We start from the raw sequence: 12653 nt of genomic DNA on the forward strand, positions 1-12653 counted from the left end.
CATCGGGCTCTGCACTGACAGTGGGGAGCCTCCTTGGGATTCTCTCTCCCTCTCTGCCCCTCGTGCTATCTCTGTCTCTCTCAAAATAAACAAATAAACTTTAAAAAATAGAGTACTTACACCTGGATACAGATAACCCTCTTTCTAAATGTAAACCTTTGCCTGGCTTAGCCCTGCACCAGGAGCCCAGCCATCTCCCCACCCTTGCCCACCACCACTACCATCCTTGGCTTGCTAAGCAGAAAACTAGGAGGCTCCCTATAACAATAGGCAAACCTCAAAGAATCAAAAAGGAGAAGTGCTACAAGGGGGAAGCTCAAGTGTAGCCCAAAATCAAAGGATTTCTATCCTGTGGCTTCTATGCCACTGCCCCTTGGCACTTTCGGCCACTCTCTGGGACTCAGTGTTTCCATCTGCAAAAGAGGAGCTTGGATTTGTGATTGCTAAGACATCCCCCACCCCCATTCAGATATTCTAGGAGTGTGTGCTCTTCATTCGCCAAATGGAATCAAAGTTGATCCAGAAGACCAGGCCCTTGGGAAGCTCACAGTTTAAACAGAGGAGATAGGACAGGAATATGAAAGTCACTGTACCACCAACTTAGTGGCAGGGTTAGGGAACATAGTTTGAAATAACAAAATGTCCTGTAAAGTATAATTGCATATATGAAAACATTTAAAGATACATATACAACAGAGAAAAAAATCTGAAGGTATGTGCACCAAATGTAATTTCTCTGCATTGCAGGGTTATGTGTGCTTTTACAATATTCTTTCTTTTTTTCTTTTTTCTTTTTGTATTTTCTCATTTTTCCACCAAGGGTATTATTGATCACCTTTAAAAAAACATATTTTGTACTCAAACAGACTTAGTTTGAATCCCAACTATACTACAAACATGCTGTGTAACCTGGGGCAAGTCATTTACCCTCTCCAAGTCTTAGCTGCCTTGCATTTAAAATGGAAATTGTTTTTAACTTAATATGCCATAAAATGTTTTTGGACCTCAAATTCGAGGGATGAGTTAATCATGTTTCTCCATCATAGCACCTCATTGTAAGGCCTCTCTCTTATTTCATTGATTTATTTCCTTTTATTCCCATTTCCCTCTGCCTACCCCCTTAGGCAACCATTTTGTGTTTGACATTTTTTGAAAGTGTTTTTGCAAAATGCATGTGGTGGTTTGGTGTGTTACTTAAATAGTATTATGCTGTAAATCTCAATTCTGTTTCCTACTTTGTTCCTAAAGAGCGATGTTTTTAAGCCTTTGCACATTGCTATATGGACATGCCATTTTTAGGGCCTTATCTACCTGCTGCATAATCTCTGTGCTGGGCTTCTACCCCAGGCTACCTTTCCATAATTCTCAGTGAGGAACACCTATGTTCTCTCCAGCTGTCTACCACCATAAGCAACACTGCTCTCAGCATTCTTATAGGTGTCCCCTTGTGGACCTGTGTGAAAAGTCTTTGAGATCTATACCTTGCAGCAGAACCGGCTCCCCATGTCCCCACACCCCTGCCCACACTTGGCACTCTCTAGTTCCCTGATTTTTGCCACCCTAACAGATACCTTATATCTCTTTGTGGTTTTCATTACTATTCATCCTACTCCCTAATATTTTGAGTACCCTGGCATACGTTAGCCCTCAGGTTTCCCCGCTTTGTAAATTGCCTGTTCACTTGCTTAGCCCACATTTCTACTGGGAATGCTCTTTTTCCTGTTGGTTTGCAGGAGTTCCTTATATATTCTAAATACCGAGATGGCTTGACTGTCTTAGACATTATAAATACCTTCTCCCACCCTTGCTTTGCAGTTCATCTTTCTGAAGTGTTAAGTCATTTTCCTTTCAGCCCTAGATCAAAAAGATCGTTCCTTTACTTTGTCTTTTGAAGTTTTACCTTTCACATTTAGGTCTTTAACACCTCTCGTATTTGCCATGGAAATCAATCGGCGTCAGCTTCAGTGCTTCTTGTAGGGCAAAACAATATAGTTAAAGCGCCGAGCACAATACCCCAAGAGCTGTGCAGTTGCGTGTGGTGATTATTATCACTGGAATACAAAGTGGTAAGCGCTGCCCTGGGATATCTAGAGAAATGGGAGGTTGGGTGCTGGTCAGCTAAACCAGGAAAGATTTTAGGGAGTTTCGGTGCTGGTTAGCTCAACCAACCCCCAAAAAGAATGTCGGATTCGCTCACTTGGAGAAGGGAGAGGCGAGCGCTCCAGGCAGCGAAAGGTGGCCTGGGCAAAGCCCTGGCAGCGGGAGCGCTTCCCGGGCGCCGCGTTTAGGCGGAGCCCTCGGAGGAGAGGACCGGACTACTCACAAACTGCTGTCTGTCTTTCTGCCCGTGCCCACCCCACCCCTTCCCCTGCAGGCTCCCTGTTCTCCACCCTGAAGCCCCCCGACGCCGTGTTCAAGGTGGTGTTCTGGCTGGGCTACTTCAACAGCTGCCTCAACCCCATCATCTACCCGTGCTCCAGCAAGGAGTTCAAGCGCGCCTTCGTGCGCATCCTCGGGTGCCAGTGCCGCGGCCGCCGCCGCCGCCGCCGCCGCCGTCGCCTGGGCGGCTGCGCCTACACCTACCGGCCGTGGACGCGCGGCGGCTCGCTGGAGCGCTCGCAGTCGCGCAAGGACTCGCTGGACGACAGCGGCAGCTGCCTGAGCGGCAGCCAGCGGACCCTGCCCTCGGCCTCGCCGAGCCCCGGCTACCTGGGCCGCGGCGCGCCGCCGCCCGTCGAGCTGTGCGCCTTCCCCGAGTGGAAGGCGCCCGGCGCGCTCCTGAGCCTGCCGGCGCCCGAGCCCCCCGGCCGCCGCGGCCGCCACGATTCGGGCCCGCTCTTCACCTTCAAGCTCCTGTCGGAGCCCGAGAGCCCCGGGACCGACGGCGGCGCCAGCAACGCCGGCTGCGAGGCGGCGACCGACGTGGCTAACGGGCAGCCGGGCTTCAAAACCAACATGCCCCTGGCGCCCGGACAGTTCTAGAGCCCCCGGGGTGGGGGTTGGTGGGGAGGAAACCATCGTGGGGGGAGGGCGGGCGGAGGGGGGGAGGGGCGTCGGCGCCCGGAGGCGCGGGCCCCGGGGGAACCGGGGGGAGGGGGGCGGGGAGAGGGGCAGCTGCTTTTCTGGCAGGGGCATGGGTGCCAGGTACAGCGCGGAGAGCTGGGCCGAGCATGCTGAGAGCCTGGGGGACCCGACGCCGGCCGGGATTTCCGTCTCTCTCTCTCTCTGTATATATCCAAACGAGTCCCTCTGTACATGTATTTAATCGTGGGTACACGTGCGTGTGTCTGTGCGGTGTCCGTGTGATCTGCATGTGTGCGTGCGTGGGGCAGCCCGTCTGCGGGGGCAGAGCGAGTGTGCGCCCGGGAGGCAGCGGGGGCGTCGTTTGTCTCCGTGACTTCGTACCTCTCAAGCCCCTCCTTGTACTTCACAGAATGATGGCACTTGGGCGGGGTTGCAAACAAATCGGACATTAAAGGTCATTTCTCCTGTGCGCCTTTGAGTAGTTTGTGATCCGGGCGGTAGGCAGGATCTGGAGTCTCCTCTTCCTTCCCCTTCAGGTTTGTCCCCGTCAGTCCCACCGGTCCTGTGGACAATAGTTGTTCTGGAGCCCCTCGGCCCCGGTGCGGCCTTTGCCATTACCGCCCTCCAGGGCTAAACAGATCTGACCCTGTGGCTGAAAGTGAGCCCGCGGATTTGTCCCATAAATCCTGCTTGCCTGTTTTTGACCCTTAGCGGTATCTAATCCTCCTGCTGTGGGCAACACTGGGCAAGCTCTAGCCTGGTCCCAGGGACCCCAATCCTAGCCGGGACTCTGTGGACAGGACAGTTGGTGGGCCTGTCACTTGAGAGGGAATGGGATCCCAGGCAGAGAAAAGGGCTGGTTCCTTTCACCTTCTCCCCACATCCCTCTTAGGCCAAACACTCCATTGTTTACCTGTGTCCATGGAACTGGTAAAGAAACCCAGACTGAAGAATTTTCTGGATAAGATATGGATCTATGTGACCAAGCAACACACATGAGCACAAGAACCCTCATAAGCTCTGCTGGGGAGCCTGCCTGAGAAAGAAGCACTGAGGAAAGTCACACAGAGAGGTGGGAGCCTGGGAGCCGGTAACCTCCGTTCTAGCCATTCTACTGATTTACTGTATGACCTGGAGAAAGTCACATTGCCTTTCTGGATCTCGGTTTCTCATCTCTGTAGTGATGGGATTGATTTTTAACATCTTTCCTGCCTCTGAAAGCCTCCAGTTTGCTAACAACAACAACAATAAATAAAGGATAGGGAACAAAACAGAGAGCATTTTTCTTCCCTGAAATTCAAAAAAAGCATGACAGGAACACACCTGCCTGAGTCCTTTCTTTTCCCACTTTGTTTTCTCTATGCTGAACTTCATATTTTTTCAAATGGCAGGAGCCTTCTCCAACAATGTTAGCACATCAATCATGTCTTCTATAGGCGATTGAAACAGAAAAGGCTTAGTGAAAAAGGAGCAAGCGATAGTTCATGTAACTGAAAAGTGTAGGGGTATCAGGCATGGCTGCATCCAGGAGTTTAAACAAGATTGTCAACTTGTTCACAGGTTCTGATGCTTTTATTTAGCTTTCAACTTTTAACTCTGCTTATCTCTCCCTGTTTCTGAAAATAGCTTTCTCACACCATTGTTACAACTTAAACCCTCGCAAAAGGAGAAATATCTCCCACTAATTCTGACACGAAAGAAAGAAAGAAAGAGTCCTGACAGGCTAGGTATTCTGTGTCAGAGACCCCTTTGAGACTCTGTACAGTCTCAAGGAGAAAGCTGTACATTCTCCTTCCATAAAAAAAATTATCTATAAATATAGATATATAATATTTTTACACAGTTTCAAGTGACTCATCCCTGTTTAAGATCCCATGAACCAAGCATGATGCCCTAGATCCACAGGTTATTTGAGCAAAATTGGAGTTTAGAATTCTGTAGGCTAATCCCTCATCTTTACAGATAGGGATACTGAGGTAAATAACTTGACTATGTGACACTAAACTGGGACCAGGACCCCAATCTGCTGCCTCTGTGTCCATACCTTTTATACTCCCTTGTGTTGCCATGTTGGGGTTGAGTACGTCCTCTAACAGACAGCAGATTTTTTCTTGTCTCAATACCGATAAAAGAGTCCTACAAAAAGAAGAGCCTGGACCCAATTTCCAGGGAAGAAGAAAGAGTTTGGAGCAGTCCTCTGAAAACATTTTGTTAGCAACACAGATCTTCCAAACAGGCTTTACACAGAATCCTGACATAACTGAGGCCCAGAGTGAAGAAGGAAAGGGACAGCAGAACCTCAGCCCCTTGAGTGCCCTCCTCCTGAGCCCCTCCCTCTGGCCTGCACCAAGCACTCCAAGGCTCCACAGAATGAGGCTTGGGAATCACTGGTCTAGCGCAAGCGAGTGGGACTCGAAGTCAGTAGGACCTGGGTTCAGCTCTTGGCTCTGTGTGACCTTGAGCAATTCACCCTGCCTCTTTTGGTCTGTTTTCCCATCTACCAAATGGCCGTGCTCATCACAGCCTACCAGGAAGCACAAAGGATTCAGTGAGATAACTGTGGTGTAAACCCCAAACTGTGACTCACTGGGCAGGTGCAAGTTATCATTTGGACCACGGATACCTAAAGCCACAAGCACCAAAGGCATTTCCTGAGCTGCTTGGTTCTGATGACCTCACACATCACCAGTGTTTGGAGGCCACCCAGGTGACACGGGGACCTTCTTCCAGAAGAAAGGCTGACCAAGCAGTGGCTTACATCCTCATAGGGTGCTGGGCTCCAGATCTGACCCCAGCCAGAGTCTGCTTTATGCTACCTCCTCAGGTCACCTCACTGTGGTCAGGCCCAGAGAAGGTCCGGAGTTCAAGAGCCCTTATGGAAGAAAACAGGTCCTCTTTACTTGGACCTCCCAACTGGCAGCAAAGCAGTCCTCCTTAATCCTCTCCAGCCACCCAAACATTACTAGGTCATTGTCACCACTGAGACATGCACGGGAATGCATCTGCCAACCGAAGTAAAGAGGCAAGTGGCTTGGCAAGATGGGGTAAGAGTTAATCCTCCAGATCTACGTTCAAAGCCCACCTCTGCCATTTAGTAGCTATGTGACCTTGGGCAGCTCACGTCACGGGTGTAAACCTCAGTTTCCTTAACTCTAAAATAAGGATAATAATAGTACTTACCTCAGAGGGACATTAGGCAGATCGAATGAGATCATGAGTATAAATCAACACTATGTCAGTCACTTGGAAACATCCAATGAACTGTAGCTACTCTTAGCAGAGGTATTAACTATTCAATACCTCGATGTATGACATTTAGAAAACCTGAATTCATGAACAAAGAAAACAAATTCAGTGTTATTCATCAGAGTCCAGTGTTTTAGGACTCAGGGTCCACCTTGAAGAAGAAAGACACAAGTTTATAATGGAACAAAAGAATTTTGTATGCTACAGCAGGAAGAGACATGTTACTCAAAGAGGAGAACAGCCCAAGTTTGAAAGGAAAAATGAAATTCAATAAAAGTTATAGAACATTCCAGGGTGACAGAGCCAGAATGGGTGCACGAGAGAAGGCCGGATGTCTTAGGGATTGTGCATCCTGTGATGGGAGGTGGGGCGGGAACAGTGGGTGGCTGGGGGCACACAGAGCTGTGTTCAAGGCTCAGCTCTACTACCTGAACCAGGTACCTTGGCCTCCCTGAGGCCAACCGTCTTGTGTGTAAATTGAGAATATGGTTAGCACGTACCCCACAAGTTGGGGATAAAACAAAACAAAAGAGCTTGGCTCAGAGTAGTCACTATTTTTAGTGCCTGTGTGTGACCTTATATATCCCCATTCCAGCAGCTTCCCCTTTTCCTGCACCAGCAGCTCCTTTAAGAATCTGATGAAGGAGTGCCTGGGTGGCTCAGTCGGTTAAGCGTTCGACTTTCGGTTTTGGCTCAGGTCATGATCTCACAATTCATGGGTTCTGGCCCGCATTGGGCTCTGCAGTGACAGTGCAGAGTCTGCTTGGGATTCTCTCTCTCTCCCTCTCTTTGTCTCTCTCTCTCTCTCTCTTTCTCAAAATAAATAAATAAACTTAAAAAAAAAGAATCTGATGAAAACTTGGGGCACCTGGGTGGCTCAGTCAGTTAAGCATCGGGCTCTTGATTTTGGCTCAGGTCATGATCTCACGGTTCATGAGTTCAAACCTCGCGTCGGGCTCTATGCCAACAGTGGGGAGCCTGCTTGGGATTCTCTTGCGTGTGTGCTTTCTGTCTTTCTGCCCTTCCCCTACTTGCATGCTCCCTCTCTGTTTCTCAAAATAAAAAAGCAAATAAACTTAAAAAAAAAAAAAAAGAATCTGATGAAAACCAGAGAAGAGTGTACCAGTCCAAGTTTCACCTACCATTCATGCCCCAAATCTCCCAATGGACACATGGAACCCAGATTATAAACTTCTCAACAGATTCAACTTCCCCAATGTACAGCAGTGGTCGAATCCAGAGACAGGTACACACAGAGATGAATGTCTTCTCTCTCGGGGAGTAAACCCAGATGACAGGTGGGCAGGCCACCCACCAGGCAGTCCCATTTGAGTGTGTAACAGGAGTCAGGGATCCAGCACCTTCCTCACTTGGTGAGACCCTGAGTGTCAGGTTCCACTTTCCATCTGGAGCTTAGCGGTGATGGTTAGGTTCTTGGAAGGGGTTTGGATGGCACTTGGGCAAAGCATTGAGCATCACTCCTCCAGATGAAGAACTGACCTTATCCTGGCTGCTGTCAGCCTCTTGGCGACAAGAAATAGAACAGCAACCACTCCTCACCTCAGATTCAGGGTCAACTTCTTCCTGGCCCTGGAAGCATACATGGAGGCCTCTAGCCACCCTACCTCCTCTCAGCAGGTCCCTTCAGGACCCTCTCCATTCTACCTCACCAGCCCAGGGAGACTTTATTTAGACTGGCTGAGGGTGCGGGGAGTATATGGAGGGAGGGCTGCATCAATGTGGAAGAACTTGCATCCTTCTGCAGTTTTCCCGTCTTCTACCTGGCCCAGCCTTCTGAACACTAAAAGCCAAGGATTTGACACTGTTTTCTTTGGCTTTCCCTAGAAAACCTTCCCCTAGGTGGCAACGGGCAGCTTACTCTTAGCTGGCTTGGCTAGAGTCAGAGTCTCAGTTTGCAAGTTAATTTGCTGAAGTATGGGCGTTGGGACGTGAGACAGGGCACAGGGGTGCAGCTGCTCCCCTTTTGTCTCCTTCTCCCCCTGCACCTTTCCCCATTCTTCCCTCCCCTGAAGCCAGGCTGCCTCTGCCATTCCTCAAGTTGGGGGAGCCCACCTCCCCGCTCAGGGCTTCTGCACTTCTGGTCCTCTGCCTAAAGTCCCGTCCTCCCTCACCTCCCTCACATCTGTGCTCAAGTGTCACTTCTCATTGGCCATCTGATTTCTCTGACCGTCCTATTAGAAACCGACCTTCCCGCTGCCAATGCCTCCCAGCACACCGTGTAGCCCCTCCCACTGTATTTTTCTCTATAGCACTTGCCACTACTTAGCATGTTATATATTTCATCGGTTTATGTGTTTGTTTGTCTCCTCACACACACACTAGAAATGCATACTCCACGGGGGTGGAGGTTTTTGTCAACTTGTTCACCATTGCAGTCTCAGCCTCTAAAGTGGTGCCTGACACACAGTAGGTGCTCAAATATTTTTGAATGAATGAGTATATATATCCCTAGCATGAGTATGGATGTCTATAATAGGAGTAGAACAGGGAACTAGGGGAGCTCATGGCAGGGACCCCTACCTGATGATGGAGGAAGGGGCACTTCTGATCCCTTCCTGCAGGAAGGTCCCCTGCAGAAAGCGGCAGCTGAAGAGTTGTCATGGGCCCCCACCGCCCAACACCCAATGTGCTTCCATTGTTAGTGTTCTCACACGCCCCTCAGTGGAGATGAGAACCTGAAGGCCCGGGCCCCACGTCCCCACTTCTTTCTAGGCCTCTGTCCTCAGACTGCTGCTTAGGAACACTGAACCAGAGACGAGCTGGCCAAGCCCTGCCAGTCTGTGCCTCCAGCTTTTGTTTTCCCCCAATGCACAGTCCTCAGGGACAAGCTGCTTTGGGAGACAACTTTATCAGGACCAGTAAGACAAACAGCTTTGGTTCTTGCTAATGGCCTCATTCAGAGAAGTGGCATCTTTATAAGAGGACTGCTTGCGAGAAGAGGAAAGCACTAAAATCTGGTGACTGTCCTCCCGTGTCATGTCAACCACTACAGTCAGAAGCATATTATGTCTCCATCAAGTGTCACCTGAGCCAGCAACCACGTACGCCTGTCGCCTCCACATGCTCCTGCCTCCTGCGCATTATGCTCTCACTTATTTGTTCTTCCATTTACTCCACAAATGATCGTTGAGCACCTACACAAAGAGGAAGAAAACCCAGCTCTGCCCTCATGAAAACTTCAGGCTGGAAGAGGAAACTGGACTCAAAATGATGTATACGTTGCGTAGAAAGAGGTCCCTGTGACACAAGAGTTAAGTGTAAGGACCACAGAGCCAGACAGAACCAGGTGAGGACTTTTATTCCCCCATTTATTAGTTTTGTCTACTTGGGCAAATCACCTACTGTCTCTGAGGGGCAGTTTTCACGATCTGTAAAATCGGAGAATCCTACCTGTCTTCGAGGGGTGTTGTGAAAATCAGTTTCAATAGGCCATGTGGTATGTTTAGTACAGTGCCTGGTAGAGGGTGATTGGTCAATAAATGGCAACTGTGATTACTAATACGCCACTGGAGCCATGGAAATAAAGTGTTCAGGAATTTGAGGGAGAAAGGGTTCATAGCCACATGCGCAGAATCAGAAACGCTTCATGGAGGAAGCGGCATCTGAGCTGGGTCTGAAAATGTGGCTAAGTAGAGATGAGCAAGAAGCAGGAGCAGAGGAACCCATCTGCTGTTCTGTGAGGAAGCTGAGGCCACATGTAGATGTTTCTGCCAACTGAGGGCCCAGCCAACAGCCAGCCTCAACCACCAGACTGTAAGTGATTCTTGAGTGAGAGCCACTCGACTGAGCCCCATCAACCCCCAGAATTTTGACAGATAATAATAACCCACTGCTTCTGTTTTCCACCACAAGTTTCTTACACAACAACAGATGACTAGAAAGGAAAGAAGGTCTCTCAGATTTCCACTTAGGCCATCTGACCCTGGAACCCCTGCTCATAACCATTACCCCTAGCATCTAACCAGTGCCCAAAACATGTTCATGTTCTCTTGACACAGCTAATGAAATGCTGAGCCAGATTTCAGATCTGGCACCTCCTGATCTTGACTTGCCAAGGAGACAGAGGATGATAGGTAAGACTAGGATATTAGGTCAGGAAGGGATGTGCTTTGTGGTTTGATTCTTTTTCCCCAGCTTTATTGAGATACAATTAACAAATAAAAATTGTATGTATTTAAGGTGGACAACTTGATGTTTGGATACATGTATGCATTGTGAAATGAGATTACCCCACTCAAGCTAATTAACATACCCATCACCTCATGTAGTTTACCTTTTATGTAGATGTGTCAAGAACACTTAAGACCTACTCTCAGCAAATTTCAAGTATATGATGCAATATTAGTAACTATAGTTACCATGCTCTACATTAGATCTCCAGAACTTACTCATCCTGCATATCTGGAACTTCGTATCCTTTGGCCAACTTCACCCTTTTCCCCCTACCGCCCCACCCCCCACCCCCCCAACCCCCCCCTGCCGGCAACCACCCTTCTACTCTCCCTTTTTATGACTCCAACTTTTGAGATTCCACATACAAGTGAGATCATACAGTATTTGTCTTTCTGTGTCTGGCTTATTTCACTTGGCACGATGTCCTCCAGTTTCATCCATATTGTTTCAAATGGCAGGATTTCTCTCTTTTTTAAGGCTAAATAATATTCTTCTGCATACATCTACCTGGTTTTATTTTTTCCCCAACTAAATTAGGGGAGGTAGATATGTGCTCCCCAACCTCAAGGACCTCCAAAGTTTATTTACTATTGTATTAGTTTTCTAGGGCTGCCATAACAAAGTACAGAAATTTCTTTCCCATAGTCCCGGAGGCTAGAAATGTAAGATCAAGGTGTCAGCAGGGTTGATTTTCTCTGAGGCCTCTCTTCTTGGCTTGTAGATGGACGTCCTCTCCCTGTGTCCTCCCATGGTCCTTCCTCCATGTAGGTCTATGTCCAAATGTCCTCTTCTTATGAGGACACCAGCCATATTGGGTTAGAGCCCACCCTAACAATCTCATTTACATTATTTAACCTCTTTAAAGACCGTATGTCCAAATATAGTCACATTCTGAAGTACTGGAAGTTAGGACTTCAACATGAGTTTGGAGTGGGAGGGATACAATTCAGCTCACAACAAGCAACCCAGAACCTTAGGACTAAAGCCGTAATGTTACAAGAACACATCAATGGGGGTGCCTGGGTGGCTCAGTCGGTTGGGTGTCAGACTTCGGCTTGTGTTATGATCTTGCGGTTTGTGAGTTCGAGCCCTGTGTCAGTCAGTCTCTGTGCTAACAGCTCAGAACCTGGAGCCTGCTTTGGATTCTGTGTCTCCCTCTCTCTCTGCCCCTCCCCTGCTCATGCTCTGTCTCTCAATAATAAATAAACATTATAAAAAAAAAAAAAGAACACATCAATGAAGTGGGCATTATAATTGTCTCATTTTTAGGCTTAGAGAAGTTTAAGTCATCCAAAAGGATGTGGCCCCCAGGAGGCAGAGGCAGGATTTGAATCAAGCAGCCTACTAATCTTACTCTGCGCATGCCCAAACTGCAGAAACCCCCTTTGTATGTGGGAAGAAGTGCTTCTCACCCTTCTGCTTCTCCAAGTTCCTTTCTCTTTCCCCCCAACTCTGCCCTCTCTCTGGTCTGGGGCTTTCAGAAAACAAATCCAGGAAACCTTGCATGCTGTTTCTGCTTCCCCCCCCCCCCCCCCCACGCCTCATGTGAGGGAGGGAAGCACAGAACCTGCTGCCTGCTTGAACATAAGGAGAGGGATGGGTGGGGCAGAGATGTGGATGAACATCACAAATTATCATCTGTCACTCACTACCCAGATGTCCAAGCCATCACCATCCAAAGGGTGAACCCAGCTGCGAAGATGTTCTGCATGTGTATGTGCACACGTATGAAGGACCAAGCATGCTGACTCGGCCAGATGTGCAGGGGTCCGGCCCACACAACTAACCCTGCCTGAGGCCATGGCTCTCCAGCTTCTGCAGAGCAGGGCTTGATAAGGAAGTATCTGCTGCAGCTTTCAGAGTGGAAGCAGCCTCTTTCCTTCCCTCCTCACCTGATCCCAGGATGAGCTCAGCAGATTTCTCAGGAAGGGGCTCCAAAGGCAGAAGCTAGTGGCTCCCCGGACACAACAGAGTCTGCAGGGCTTCCCTCAGAGAGCCCCAGGAGTGGGCCAGCCCCCCGCTGTGACCCCTCCAAGGAAACACCTTGGGAAGGTCTTCCCTCTCTCCCCCAGCACGAACTACCTGCAGGGAGATGCCAGGGGGCCCAAATGTCTGCTTTCAGGATCTTCCTCACGCAAGGTTCAAGCTCCAGGTATTCCAGCACGGGTGTGCTGGACCTTCAGCATCGT

The 12653-nt window shown here is 49.0% G+C and overlaps 1 protein-coding gene across 1 annotated transcript in view; it reads left to right on the top strand.

Moving 5' to 3' along the window:
• The window catches only part of ADRA1B (adrenoceptor alpha 1B), a 51476-nt gene extending 48483 nt beyond the window's left edge, over window positions 1-2993 (top strand). The window contains exon 2 of the mRNA XM_040443575.1: window positions 2375-2993. Coding sequence (XP_040299509.1) covers window positions 2375-2982 — 608 coding nt within the window. The 3' untranslated portion in view covers window positions 2983-2993. The remainder of the gene's footprint in view (window positions 1-2374) is intronic.
• Window positions 2994-12653: the final 9660 nt, after the last annotated feature.

The sequence above is a fragment of the Herpailurus yagouaroundi genome, unplaced genomic scaffold (genome assembly GCF_014898765.1).
Source record: "Herpailurus yagouaroundi ecotype Mexico unplaced genomic scaffold, PumYag 29, whole genome shotgun sequence".
Taxonomy (NCBI): domain Eukaryota; kingdom Metazoa; phylum Chordata; class Mammalia; order Carnivora; family Felidae; genus Herpailurus; species Herpailurus yagouaroundi.